Raw genomic sequence first — 13,421 nt, 5'->3', positions numbered from 1 at the left:
TTTTCTTTGACTCAGGTGCCAGAGCGATACGCTACCGAATGCAAAAAGAACGAACTAAATATCTTGAAAACTGTAGGAGTAGTTAAGGCCTCGGACAGACCGACGGACAGAGAAAGTGGCTGCAGTAGCGCACCCAATTTCGTTGGAAAATGCGCTAAAAATTATCAGGTTTATTTTGATGCACGAGTGTAATTCGGGGGAATATTTCCCGAATAGACATTACAAACTCACCTTACCTATTTATCAAATTGTTAAGTGTATTCCCATGAAATGTGCAATTAGCGCAGGGCTCTTTCGTTTTCTACAATGCAATTACCGCCGTAATTGACCGATAATTGCACACCTCAAATGGGATTTATTACATATGATGAGGCAAATATTCATTCGAAAATTGCTTATGTTTAGGTTTTCTTTATCGAAGTTAAATGAAGTTAAATTGCTGATTGCAAGATTTATTCCACAAACGGAGAGACAAGTAGGCAAGTAGAGTACGTAGGTATATAAAAAAAACACGGAGATTACACTTTTTTCGAGAATTCGAAAAGTGGTGCAAGTTATATCGTTTCTTATGCACCCAAAGACAACGAGTAATACGTAATTGCGAATATAAAGTGATATTTGCTTTGTATGTGTACCTGCAAAGATTATCAGCACTTCGCCCAGATGTAAATATGGGGATTTCTTGCGAGAGTGGGACAGCTTTCTAACAATAAAGTATCAATACTTCTTTCCCTAGACAATTTGCAAAACCATTCCAAAATAAGAAATCTGTAGAAGAACCAACACATTGTTGTATGCGCTAATAGATGGAGCAAAATAGAGGGATAGCAGGTTTTTAAATAAGGGGACATTTGACACAAAACTTAGCGTGCTTTTTCCCCTTAAGATTTCTGTAGTATATGTTGTCCTCTTTTAACTGGGTCACTGGTCACCTGGGTCACTAAATTAAACTGGGTCGCTGGGTCACGTCATACTCTTTTCAGTTAGACCCAGTGACCCAGTTGACCCAGTGACTCAGTTTGACCCAGTGACCCAGTTTAACCCAGTGACCCAGTTTGACCCAGTGACGCAATTTCACCCGGGGACCCAATTCGACCCAGTCACCTAGTTTGATTGAATAACGCAGTTAAGTCAGTGCCCTCGGTTCAAGTGTACAGATTATGCAATAAATGAAATGCTGGTTTGTTGAAAATAATCCTCGATTGCTTGACAACTGCCATTTCTGTGATGTTTGCTTTAATACTGCCGTAAAAAACTTTCCATGTCCCGAATTGTATTAGAATAATGTTATTTCTTTGCTTCAAGGCTTACCAGTTTGCTTACAGGTGTTCATTCACATTTAATTTTTTTCTACTAGTTAGCTTAATCCAAATAAATCTTTTCTGTAAATACTTTCATTGAATACTTGACTACAAACTATAAACAAATGCATTTGATTTTTTTAGGTATTAGTTCTCTTGAATGAAATTGGGCTACGTGCTTGTTGCCGAATATTATTGAGGAAGTTTTTTTTAAAATTAAAAGTTACTTGAAATTGTTTTGGATGATACCTAACAATAATTTAATTACTGGGCCACCGGGTCAAGATGGGTCACTGAGTAAAGCTGGGTCAAGATGAGTCACTGGGTCAAGCTGGGTCACCGGGTCAAGCTGGGCCACAGGGTCAAACTGGGTCACCGGGTCAAGCTGGGTCACCGGGTCAAGCTGGGTCACCGGGTCAAACTGGGTCACCGGGTCAAACTGGGTCACTGGGTCAACTGGGTCACCGGGTCACCGGGTCACCGGGTCACTGGGTCAGTAAACTAACTGGGTCACCGGGTCACTGGGTCACTCTATGCTTGACCCAGTCCAACTCTGCAACGAACTTCATTTTTTTAAATACGGTACTGATATTTCGATATATTTGGCGGTTGTGCTCGTCTCGTCTGTCAAATCCTACTCGGTGCTACTGATCTTGCACAGATCTTGAACTTATTTATGTAATACACGTACAGTAGTACGAAAATGGAACTGTCGAAGTTTTCAAGTTTCTCAATATATCAAAGATGATTTATTAGCAAATACAATTTTTTTTAAGTAACGGGACATGCGTATATCTTTTTACAAAAATTACAAACAATGTGCAGCTAAATTAGTCGCCAACTTTCTTCGAGCTTGTTGCCACTTGCGCAAATCATGGTCCAACTGCCTTCTCTCCTGCTCTTCAATTTTATCCAACTCGTCTAAATTAATAGTTGAAAGATTCGGACGTCCGCGACACGACGGAATACTGGAATTGGACGAACACGGGGGCATCTGCGAAGTAATTTTTTCTGTCGTTACAGTTTTTGTCGATGTCGTAGATCTGGTTTTCTTTAGCGGAACGTGGCCCCCTTCGCCGACAATTTCTTCTTTAAATTTTTCAGTCGACGTGATAATTTTTTCGGTGGAAACGCACCTCGTGGGTAAAGTGCTCCATGATGTGCAAGTTAAGTCCTTTGTGCAGCCTGTGGTTGTACTCGGCGTCGCACGATTCGAATTCATCGACGAGTTACTTCCTTTATCAGATCTTGCTACATTGCTATAACTTTCAAAAGGCAAAGACTTGAAACTGTCCTGGGTGGATTGAGGAGTGCTCGACTTAACTAAATTATTTATTATTTCTTGCTCACTCAGTAAATTATTTTTCGCATTACGAACAGGCGATCGGGTCTTCCCCGCATTACCTCCCAACGCTCCATCTGGTTCGATCGTGTCGGTCGCCAAACTTTGAAATACTTCTTGCTGTCGCGTTTGGTTTCGTAAGTCATTAGCCCAATCTTGTGCGCCTGACTGGTTTGGGGAGCGCATCTGCTGTGCAAAGGTCTGATTTGGAGCATCCCTCAGGTAATTGGAATTAGCAAAACGTGGACTTGTGGGTGAAGTAATTATAGGTGGCGCAAATTTAGAATAGTCCAATATTCCGTCTTGAGGTGTGTCGGTCATTGTCTCTATTTTGATTGGACTAGGACTGAAGGACGTTAGTAATGAAGGAAACGTATCATTTTGTTTTTGGAAGGCCGGAGGTGTGTTATTCCCAATGTTCCAGCCTTTAGGTGGATCAGCGTATGGTGCGCTCTCCATACTTACAGGCCGGTAAGCAGAATTATGTATGAACCCTTTTTTTGGGCTAATTGAATTGTTTATTGATGTGTTTGGATATTTTCTTGGGGTACTTGTGATTAGAGGGGAGAAACTTGTGTCCGTATTATTGTTTCTTCTTTGACTTGAATCATTTACCGGCCCTGTTGGCACAATAATATTAATTGGCTGAGTTGTTAATATGTCATAAGGTGATAAAATGTGTTGGATTTGCCCTATTCTCGAAGTTAGTTTGGATTGTTTTGAGTATTGAGTAATACTATCCTTTGACGAAATACTAGTAGCTTTATCACAGAAGGATTTTCTTTCGCCCCTTGAACGAGAAGCAGTCCGTTTGAATGGAGCAGTTTTACAGGGGCCTGTTGAATATAATCTGCCAATTTCGTTGAAAGTAACCCTTGGTATGCTATCTAGTAACAATTGAAGGGAGTCTGACCTATCAATGTGCGGAACTGCGGAAGTTGATGTTTTCGGAAACATACCACAAATTATCTTGTTAAAATTATGAGTTTTCAGAAAATTCTTGCTTTTGGGTTGATTATTCGGAGCAAGAGGTGTTTTTAGGAAATTTGGAACGTAATCAACAAGCACATAATACAGCAGATGGCAATTATTATTGTTTTCTAGGACTTTGAAACTGTGATTAGAAGAATCTGTTGCACAAATGTGACGATTTTGCAAAGAGGCATTACCGAAACTATTTAAATAATAAGCAAAAGTAGCATTAGTTCTTCCGATAGCTGTACCTGCAGTAGTATTTCCTCTAGGATTATTTAAATATCCGTATGGATCAGTCCAATGTTGCGGTATTCTAGGGGCGTTTTCATCTACTTTTCTACAAATTAAAACTTTTCCACTTTGCAGGTGCTCTGGAATACGGATTACGGCCGTTTGATTTGATTGAATAGAACCTTTAGGTATTATTATCTTTCGGTATGTTCTTCCATCCAAATGTTCGTTATTATTTTGAAGCGCATGACGCTGTTGATCATTTTCGTTATACCAATTTCGTTGATTGGACTGTTGTTGCGAACCACAGGTGAAGTATGAGGGTCCTCGACTAAAATTTTGTGGGTTCATTTTAATACTAATGTTTAGCACATGTTAATACAATTAATTTTGTAACCCTTATTTGACATTTGACACATTACATGTTTGACGGTCCCCTTAATTTACCTTACATCTTATGATCTATTATATATATTATATGTATACCTATAAGACACAATGCTTGTCCATATTTTCGGAGGCAGTCTGTGGAAGACACCCAACAAGATTAAGCCTCACGTCACTGCGTTAAGTTCAACGCCTGATCAGTGAGAAAAATTTACACGTGAAGCCGTAGAGGGTAATTCCGCGGAAACCATTATCAATCTCGCTTAAAACAATAAAACAAAGTTTTTAGTTAGTCACCCGAAGTAGTCTACCGTCCGGGAAAGACACCCAATCGAGCACCCATTTTTGTCTTCAATTTCAAAAAGCCTCATTTTGTCATTACGTTCAATGTGAGTTTCCTGAAACTGCCAGTGAGTGTTTTTCTATGAATTAAGTGCGCTTAGTATCCCAAACCTTTTACGACCAGATTGGTTAGATTATTTAATAACTGTGAGTAGGTAATTAATATTTTTATTTATTTGCCTGTCGAACGCCGGCATGCGTGGTATGGGCAGAAACAAGCTGTGGATGCTTTTGTTTCTCCCAGCATTATTCTTATAGTTTTGTTTTGTTTTGCGGAATAAAATTTGTCTATCAATTAATTGTGTGTTTATTCGAATCCAAAGCCGGATAGAGTTTTCATGTCAGGTTTTCAGGTGCCCACGATTTATTTCAGGTGTTTCACTATTGGGATTTTTCGTGTACGAAACGAAATTATATATTTTTTTCTACAATCGATATCCAAAGTAGGCATTTTGCGCTCCTATTTGACAACGCAAACGTCATCTTTTTCGAGGAATGTCATAAGCGACAAAATAAAAAAACGCCCGCTCTCCCAATTATTAACTATAAATCAAATATGCATTGCTCAGAGTATCCAATGACAACCAGTAAATTACATCTTTCATTTGGGCATAAGATTAAAATAATCTATGATTTGAGCAGGGGTTGGAACCGAAACCGAAAAGAACCGGTACCGGAACCGATTGCAATAAAATGCCCCACACTGGGAACCGGAATTATTTAAGAAGTTATGATATCCGGAACCGATACCGGTACCGTTATTATTAGTGCCAAAGAACCGGTATTTTTCGGTTCTATCTCTCTTAGAATAGGCACGTTGCGCTATGTGTGGGGGAATTGCGTTTTATATGCTCCTAAAGTTTGATTTTGATGCGTTTTCTTAGATTTAATATTATTCATTTTGTTTATATACAGGATGTTCAGCGAGGAATGGGACAGCGCGATATTATGGGAACGAATATAGGGCTTGAAATTCTTAAAACTTTGTTATATGTAGGTAAATGTAAGCTAGGGCCATATATCTTATTTACGTAAACGAGACAGGTTGGGAGCACATTTATAAGTAATCACAAATATCTTGTACTAAATTCCAAAAATCGAATTAAAAGTATTATTCCTTTTAAAAGAATTCAGTTAGGTAGCGCCACCTGGCGATGGCCCATTTAATTTATTATATTTGGTCCTCCATATAGCCTTAGCTTACATTGATAACAAAATTGTAATAATTTTAAAATCTGCATTAGTTTCCGAGATATAAAATTTCAAAACCCAAATATCCAAATTCACCCTTTTATTCAGAGTTATCCACTCATTTCTAACAACTTAACCATAATATTAAACAAATATAAAATATTTTAGAGTGACTAATGCCGAAAAGGAAAGTAGAAAGAGACAGGCAGTTGACAGAGGTGAAGCGAACTAAAAATAAGTTTTAACTAAGCCTAAACAATATGTATGTAAAAGAATAATGTACTTTATGTGTGTGTATTATTTATTTTCTATAATTAATAATTTATGTTTTTTTAATATGATGTAATTTACTTATGCTGGCACCCTTAAAAACCGAAAAATAATTGGAACCGGAACCGAAGATTAGTGAAGCCACAGAACCGGAACCGGTACCGAAACCCTTAACAATAATTCTACCTAAATAGGTCGGAACCGGAATCTATATTTTGTATGGGTTCCAACCCCTGGATTTGAGTGATGAAAGATGTACATTTTTGGAAATATGTGAACTGCTCGATTATAGAAAAAATGTTGTGTGTAATTCGAGCGCAAATTGATTGTCGATTTCAAGAGATAGCCGCGGCAACTTTCTCGTTCAATCGACAATATCGTTGGTCTAGCGCACACAGGTGTTAAGTGATTTCTTTGCAACATGAGTTTAATACATTAGGCAATGAAGAAGTTAAGGATTTATTCAAATTTTTTCAATTGTATTATCAAACAGTTGTGTACAGTTTACAAAAAAAAAATAATTCATTCAAAAACAAAACTTATTTTAATTGATACAGCAGTTTTATTTATTTTTGAAACTATAGAAGCGACGTTAACTGATTCAGGTAAAATAGAAAAGTCACTTCCAACCAACTTTGGTGTTAGTTACAACCAAGTTTAATAATCGTGAGCTAGCCGATAGTAAAAATTCTTTTTGTGAAAAGTTAACATTTCAAATTCAATTTATTTATTCAATTTTAATCTTACGTACTAAATTTTTCAATAGCCGTTTCACTGTACTTTATTATGAATGATTAGTCTAATTGCATACAACAAAAATGCAAGCAGAGCGCACTTAATCCGCATACCGACCAAAACTCCCCATTAAAAAATCATAGTTGAACATATTAATTAATATCAGCGGCGCCCTCATTCGTCGTTATTCAGTACGGATCGTTAAACTTACCCTAAGACATCGTTACGTTTGACACTTTTACTGGGGTTTCTAGGTCAAGCACTACCTATTTGAATTTGGGCGAAAAAACAAGTGTTCTGCCAAAAACAAAACAAAAGCGCTATTTATATAACTGATTGTACATTTCGGAAAAAAATGTTACATTTGGTTATCTGCCCTCGAAGTGGTCACTTTTAAGTTACTGCAATGGGACGGTACTCCATCACTTCCACTGCCGTTCTTGCAGTATGTTAAAGGTAAATGCCCACCACTTGAGTCGACATAACTCCATTAGCTTCTTGGCATTTGAAAAACTCTTCAGCAAGAGATTCAGAAGTTCAATAGGTAACGCTGAAAATGTATTCCGACAGCTGCAACCATCCTACGATTATTAGATTGATATTTACCTTCAGTGCGTTGCAGTCCGTCACCACAAAAAAAATTCAACCCCAGGAGATACAGTTTAAATTTCTTGACCGATTTCATATCTGCCAACGTTTGAAGCTCATACGAGGAAAATCTTTGTTCTCTTACTTGTGGTCTAATAGTGGCGTCAACTTCAATTCTGGCGTTTGGACTGTACAGTGAAGTCGCAAACCCAACTGTTCTTCTGCTTCTGCAAGCCGTCTCCGTTTGTTTCAAAAAATATTCGCAACTCGAAAACGTGACCACGGTTTAAATTTTCTGAGATTGTGAAGGAAACGGACAGCCATTTGCCTGCACGGGTGCAGTTCCGGTTCAGATCTGTGTTTGGGAGCTGTGAGATGCTAACCGTCGCTGACGTTTATAATGTAGGCTGAAGGCCTGAACAACTGGACGTGTGGGAAAATTGAAACCGACACATTATTAGCTATCCATGGTTTATAGATTGAGATTGTTTTTGGTCCGTCCATTGTGTAATATTACCTTATTTATCGTATCAAAATTTGATACTTACTCTGGCGTTTTACAAATTGAAAAAATAACTCTTTTTGTTCACATCCCCCTATAGGAGCGAACTATATAATTGCTTTTTGTTGTGTACCTCATGATGTCATGAGAATTATAAGTACACGGTACCACTGAGAACACAGAGTTTTACATTCAATGGTTCCAAGCATTAATGACATAGGTACCCTCATTTTTGTGTTATAGATCATTTGCATATGAGATAATTTCGCAATGTTCAGTCATAATAGGTATGTAAATCTCCGTTCGCACGCTAATACCTAAAGTGGGAAACTAAAAGAGACGTGCTAGTTTGGGATAGCGCAGAATTTACGCAACAACTAAGAAGATATGTCGTTATCATCAAATTCGTTACATTTATTTTACTCGATTCCCATCGCTTTGGTGATATTTGCAGTGCGATACTGTCTAGAACGGTAAGAGTAATTGCCCAATTTTTTTTTTACTCAGACAGCGTTTCTTACAGATGTTTCAATCCCATTGGCAAAGCGTTGGGTATTAAACAGGGCAGAGGAAAAGCGGCCCAAAATAATTTGTTGGAAACGTCGTACGCGCCAGGCCAAAAATTAGGACACGAAGAAGTAGGTACTAGCAAAGCTTGGCCTGGTATGGTAAATTTTTTTACAGATTTTGGGTTTGGCTAAACAATTAGACTGGAGCGAGCGCGAAGTCGAACGCTGGTTGAGATTGCGCAAGAATCAAGATAAACCATCAACGTTAGATAAATTCTGCGAAAGCTCATGGCGTGTATGCTATTACTTTTGTTTTTTCATCTTGGGCGTTTTTGTATTGCACAGACAGTCTTGGTTGTTGGATATTAATGAGTGTTGGTGAGTTACAACGGCCTCATGTAACTTAGTTACCAACATTTCAATAAAATCCAGGAATGGGTACCCAAATCAGAATCTAGACGACGACATCTGGTGGTACATTATAATAGCGCAATCTTACTATGTATCTCTGTTGATTAGTCAATTCTTCGACATTAAAAGAAAGGACTTTTGGCAAATGTTTGCTCACCACATTATAACTATCACATTAATGACATTTGCTTGGATTCTTCGTTTGCAGAGAATAACTAGTTTAATTTTGTTGGTCCACGAGTTTGCCGATATATTTTTAGATACTGCAAAGATTCTAAATTACGCAAGGTGCAAAAAGCTATGTGACGTAATATTTATGGTATTTACAGCGCTCTGGATCATTACGCGATTAGGTGTTTACCCGCTTTGGATCATACGAAGGTAATCATATTGGAGGTTGATCTACAAATTTAGACAAATTCCCTTTTTTAGCACAATATGGGACGCTCCAAAGTTTCTAGATTTAACATCTTCCTTATATAATTATTACGTCTTTCTTAACGGTTTATTATTGTTAATACTTTCACTGGATATATATTGGACTTATATGCTAAGCAAGGTCATATGTAAATTTTGGAACTCTGGACATGTTCAACGCGATTCTAGATCAAGCAGTTCTGAAAATACAGACTAGTCTAAATAGTGCTCTCGTCTCGTTTAACAATGCAGCCGAATCCTTCAAAACTTTCTAGGTATTTTTTCTTTTGAAAAATTATAAAAAAGGGAGCGAGTATTTTGATATGTGCAACAAACGTAGAACAGAATGTTTTTTTTTAATTTAATATACATATTCATGAATTCAGTAAGTTTTATGTTTTATTGTCGACCCGATTGAGGAGTGAAGGGGTCAGTTGCGGTTTGCTAATTGTTCGTAACTTGCATGACTTCGGCGAGACCGATAAAACAAATAAATCTCAAAAGACAACTTCTTATGTCAAAAAAATACTAGAAAATATTTATAAAGGCACGTACAGACCTGACGCGACACGCACGCGACGCGCCGGTCGCGCGCATGCTACGCGCACGCGGTTCTCTCGCGCGCCTGCTGGGAGCCATGTGGAGAGACGCCCCCGCCACACGCAAAGCGTATCGCAAATCAAGTTAAATCAGTTGTTACATACATGTCGAACGAGGAGAAAGCTGCAGCATGTTTAATAGGCGGTGGTGCGATGCTTCTTGCATCCCATTTGTTACAAAGAAAACAAAAACGTAGATGGTGGCGCTGCGAACTGTATAGAAAACGGGTTTGGATTTATATAGCTCGATCAGTTATCGTTGCATTTGTCAGTTTTGTATTTTGTTTTGTTTTTGCATTATAGATACTGTTAAAAATAACCAGAAAATCCTCGAACAATTCCATGTTTTATTTCACAGAAAATATGTGAATTTATAGGTTAGGGCACTGAATAACCCCTAGCAAAACAGCTGCCACATCCGTCCTATAGCTGCAACTGCGCATGACTTTCACGCAACGAGTGGTCTAGACCAGTCGTTGCGTTCGATTAACTTATCGCTCGATGTGGTAGGTTCGAGAATGCAGTCACATTCACATTCACATCAAGGTTAGTCGGTGTGAACAAAGCACATCTTCGGGAATCGACGCCCTGCCATTTTTACAATGGATTGGTCGGACTATCCGCGATCGCTACGTTCTTACCACAATCCGTCCACACTGCGCCACGCTCTTTCTTTGATCTGTTGTCGAAAAACCGACAGTAAATGGATAGCGGCGAGCTTCGGAATGTCATGTCTGTACGCGGCTTAACACCGCAGTTACTACGTTGAGATAACTACGGCGCTAAATTTAAAGGAAATTATTCCGTTTAAATGGGAAATCCATTAATGTTTACTAGCGAAATGCATTCGTAATTTAACTGCTAACCGTACATACACAAATAATCAGCATCTTTTGTTTCACTTTGTAGGCTTGGTGCACGTAGAGGGGAAATGCGAAGGTTCGAAATTCCCCAATAGGTACTTACCTACGTAAGAGAGATGAGGCGTCGGGATGTGATTTGCCGACGGTCTTCCGCTCTGTTCTTGCACCGAAAGTGCTTTCTATTGTTGATTTGGTGCTTACGATGTTAAACCTTGTTCTCGTAAAGTGATCGGCGTCGGAGGACTGCTAACCTTTGAAGGAAGGGAATTAATTTCTACCAACCACAGCCCTCCTCCTCGACCACTTATCGTGATCGGATGTATTCGCTTATATCTCCAGAACGGATTGTCGGAAGAGAGTACTCACAGGGGGTTTTGGCGTGGAAGAAATTTGCATATGCTAGGTTTGTGGTTTTCCTCACATGAGGCACAGATTTGAAGACGGATAAGGCATTCTGAGGGGAGGTGGCCGATTTTGGTGCACATGGATAGTGCCTGCTAAACATGCAGACACCGTGTTGGAAGAGATGTTCTAGGATGGCAATGGTGCGGACGAGGGTTGTGCGAAGGTTGGTTACACGGAAAACGATGCGCAGGGCGCGGATAATTTTGGGCAAGGGTATAGATTGAAGGACTCCAGATTCTAACAAAAGGGGAAGGATGGAGGTTTAGGAGTGTGGGGGATTTATGTAGGGTCGAGGAATATGATAGGGCAGCGGTAGGTTGTTGGGTTGGTCTAGCTTTAAGAGATTGAGGAAGGGGTTGTTGTGGGTGTTTGTGTTGGGGCGATCGGCGGACAAGGGGCGAGTGGTCGTGTTCCCGCAGGACGGGGTGTAGATGTGCCATGGCGAACCATATGACAAGGTTCTATTAAATTGACTAAAGCTTAATTTTTTTAATTTTTGAATTATTTTTAAATTTTTTAATTTTTTACTTCAGCTCAGTTTCGACCACCCGACCTCCGGCTATGTAGCCCGACGCTACACAGTCTGTAATTGTTATGGAAATGTAAAATAAATTTAATTTCACCTTTCACGGAGCGGCTATACCGGGTGGTGCCTAGCGCGACGCAGCATAAGGATTTCATGGTAATTTCTTTATAGTCAATTACTAGCTCCCCTAATTATTTTAGAGCAAAAGTCTAAATAAAAATACTGCATCTGTTCATACTATCTCTATATATAAAAATGAACCCCGATTTCTTTTGGTCACGCAATAACTTTAGAACGACTTGACCGATTCCATTCATCTTTTTTTTTAAGTTTTCTAATACTGTGTAGAAGGTTCTTACGGCAAGAAAAACTAAGAAAATCGCGCAGAAAGTTGGAAAATTGGAGAAAACTTAACGACTATTTAAACATCGCGCGTTTGACGGTGCGACGGCAATTGTTTTAACAGCTACATCGATCGGCATATATCCGTCAAAAAATTGATTTGTTCATATCATAGTGTGCTGTCAATTCCATCGGATAGTTTATCTAGATTTCAGTGATTTTTGAGAAGTTTCGAGGTTATTTCACCGCAATCACGCCTTTTATATTAAAAGTTTGATGTCTGTGAAGTTGGCCTGGATAAAATAGCCCGGCAGCATCGCACCATGCTAGATCGTTAGTGCTTTGTTAGTGCTCGTTAGTGCTTCACAAGTTAACATAAGGGCTCAAACCGTTTTCTCAAAATAAAAATTTTTTTTTGTTCGGGTCAACTTCACGTTTGCCCGGACAATGACTCCAATTTGCATCAAATTTTGTAGATCGTTAGTGCTTTGTTAGTGCTTATTAGTGCTTCATAATTCAACGTTAGGACTCAAACCGTTTTCTCNCAAGCAACACAGCGTAATATCTGACAGACTGTCAGTGGGCTCCAAAATGGCGGACGAGTCTGCTTTCTTAATCAAGTGCTGTAGTGCAGCCTGAATATGTCTATAGCCTTAGACTAGAAAAGAGAGAGGACAAGTAATATTTTCAATAAAACTGTGACCATTTGTCACCAAGACATGCCTGCCAGTGTCGTAACATACAAACAGCATTGTTGGGTGATAAAAATTATTCCTTTTATAGGACGAAGACGAATGTATATAAAATTTATTAAAACAGTAGTAGAATTAATTATTTTGCTAATTGTAATAGTTGAGAATTATATATTCAAAATAATTCAAATTGGCCAATAGAAAGCCTTTAGAATGACGCGGTACACTCCGTGCTCCGAGAAAGTTCCATTAAGTGATTTCAAATGATGAAAACTATTAACAACATATTTTGCTACATATCATGTAAGGCAAGTACTAAATAAAAACGCAAAACGTAAAAATTATGAAAGAGACGGTTTGCTCTAAAATTTACCAAACAAATTTTTGCCTTTGAAACGAAATTCCGGCGCTATAGCATTGGACCGCAAGACAGTAGACCGTAAAGGGAATAGGCCGCAAACGATAGGCCGTGGACATTAGGACGCAGACATTGAGACGCGGACAACGGGACGCAGACATTGGGATGCGGACATTAGAACGCAAGCATCATGTAGATCGCCATACAAAGTAGAGATTAGATCGCAGGTAGGACAATAAAAGGTATAACAAGTAAACCAATGTTATTGTACTTATTACATCTGTGTATGCGCTACAAGGTCTAGTCCTAGCCTAGGATCTGTGTCCTAATGTCCGCGCCCCATCAGTGTCTGCGTCCTAATGTCCGCGTCCAAATGCCTGCGCCCTAATGTTCGTTTTTATGTTCGGCGGTGTTTTGCCCCCCCCCCCCCCCCCC

The 13,421-nt window shown here is 39.0% G+C and overlaps 2 protein-coding genes across 4 annotated transcripts; one reads left to right on the top strand and one right to left on the bottom strand.

Moving 5' to 3' along the window:
* Positions 1-2,062: 2,062 nt before the first annotated feature.
* LOC116176725 (uncharacterized serine-rich protein C215.13-like) lies at positions 2,063-4,454 on the bottom strand. 3 transcript variants are annotated; one of them, XM_031495481.1, is made up of 2 exons: positions 4,336-4,454; positions 2,063-3,263 (listed from the first exon to the last, which is right to left on the bottom strand). In XM_031495481.1, the coding sequence occupies exon 2, from the start codon at positions 3,100-3,102 to the stop codon at positions 2,110-2,112; it is 993 nt and encodes a 330-aa protein (XP_031351341.1). In that variant the 5' UTR covers positions 3,103-3,263; positions 4,336-4,454; the 3' UTR covers positions 2,063-2,109. The 3 variants fall into 3 exon arrangements, with proteins under 3 accessions (XP_031351341.1, XP_031351340.1, XP_031351339.1); XM_031495480.1 differs by lacking the exon at positions 4,336-4,454 and adding an exon at positions 3,867-4,272; XM_031495479.1 differs by lacking the exon at positions 4,336-4,454 and adding an exon at positions 4,155-4,167 and having other exon boundaries at positions 2,063-4,101.
* Positions 4,455-8,129: 3,675 nt separating this feature from the next.
* Positions 8,130-9,427, top strand: LOC116177087 (ceramide synthase 6-like). Its single transcript, XM_031495959.1, has 5 exons — positions 8,130-8,337; positions 8,388-8,502; positions 8,549-8,751; positions 8,806-9,165; positions 9,217-9,427. The coding sequence occupies exons 1-5, from the start codon at positions 8,252-8,254 to the stop codon at positions 9,416-9,418; spliced, it is 966 nt and encodes a 321-aa protein (XP_031351819.1). The 5' UTR covers positions 8,130-8,251; the 3' UTR covers positions 9,419-9,427.
* The last annotated feature ends 3,994 nt before the right edge of the window (positions 9,428-13,421 follow it).

The sequence above is a fragment of the Photinus pyralis genome, unplaced genomic scaffold (assembly GCF_008802855.1).
Source record: "Photinus pyralis isolate 1611_PpyrPB1 unplaced genomic scaffold, Ppyr1.3 Ppyr1.4_LG7, whole genome shotgun sequence".
NCBI classification, from domain to species: Eukaryota; Metazoa; Arthropoda; class Insecta; order Coleoptera; family Lampyridae; genus Photinus; species Photinus pyralis.
This window is presented reverse-complemented; position numbering and strand designations above follow the sequence as displayed.

Bases quoted from the DNA above. Each gene is read 5' to 3' on its own strand.
- LOC116176725 (XM_031495479.1), bottom strand. From the start codon at position 3,600: ATGTTTCCGAAAACATCAACTTCCGCAGTTCCGCACATTGATAGGTCA.
- LOC116177087 (XM_031495959.1), top strand. From the start codon at position 8,252: ATGTCGTTATCATCAAATTCGTTACATTTATTTTACTCGATTCCCATC. The intron at 8,338-8,387 runs GTAAGAGTAATT...CGTTTCTTACAG, and splicing joins GTGCGATACTGTCTAGAACG to ATGTTTCAATCCCATTGGCA. The intron at 8,752-8,805 runs GTGAGTTACAAC...AATAAAATCCAG, and splicing joins TTGGATATTAATGAGTGTTG to GAATGGGTACCCAAATCAGA.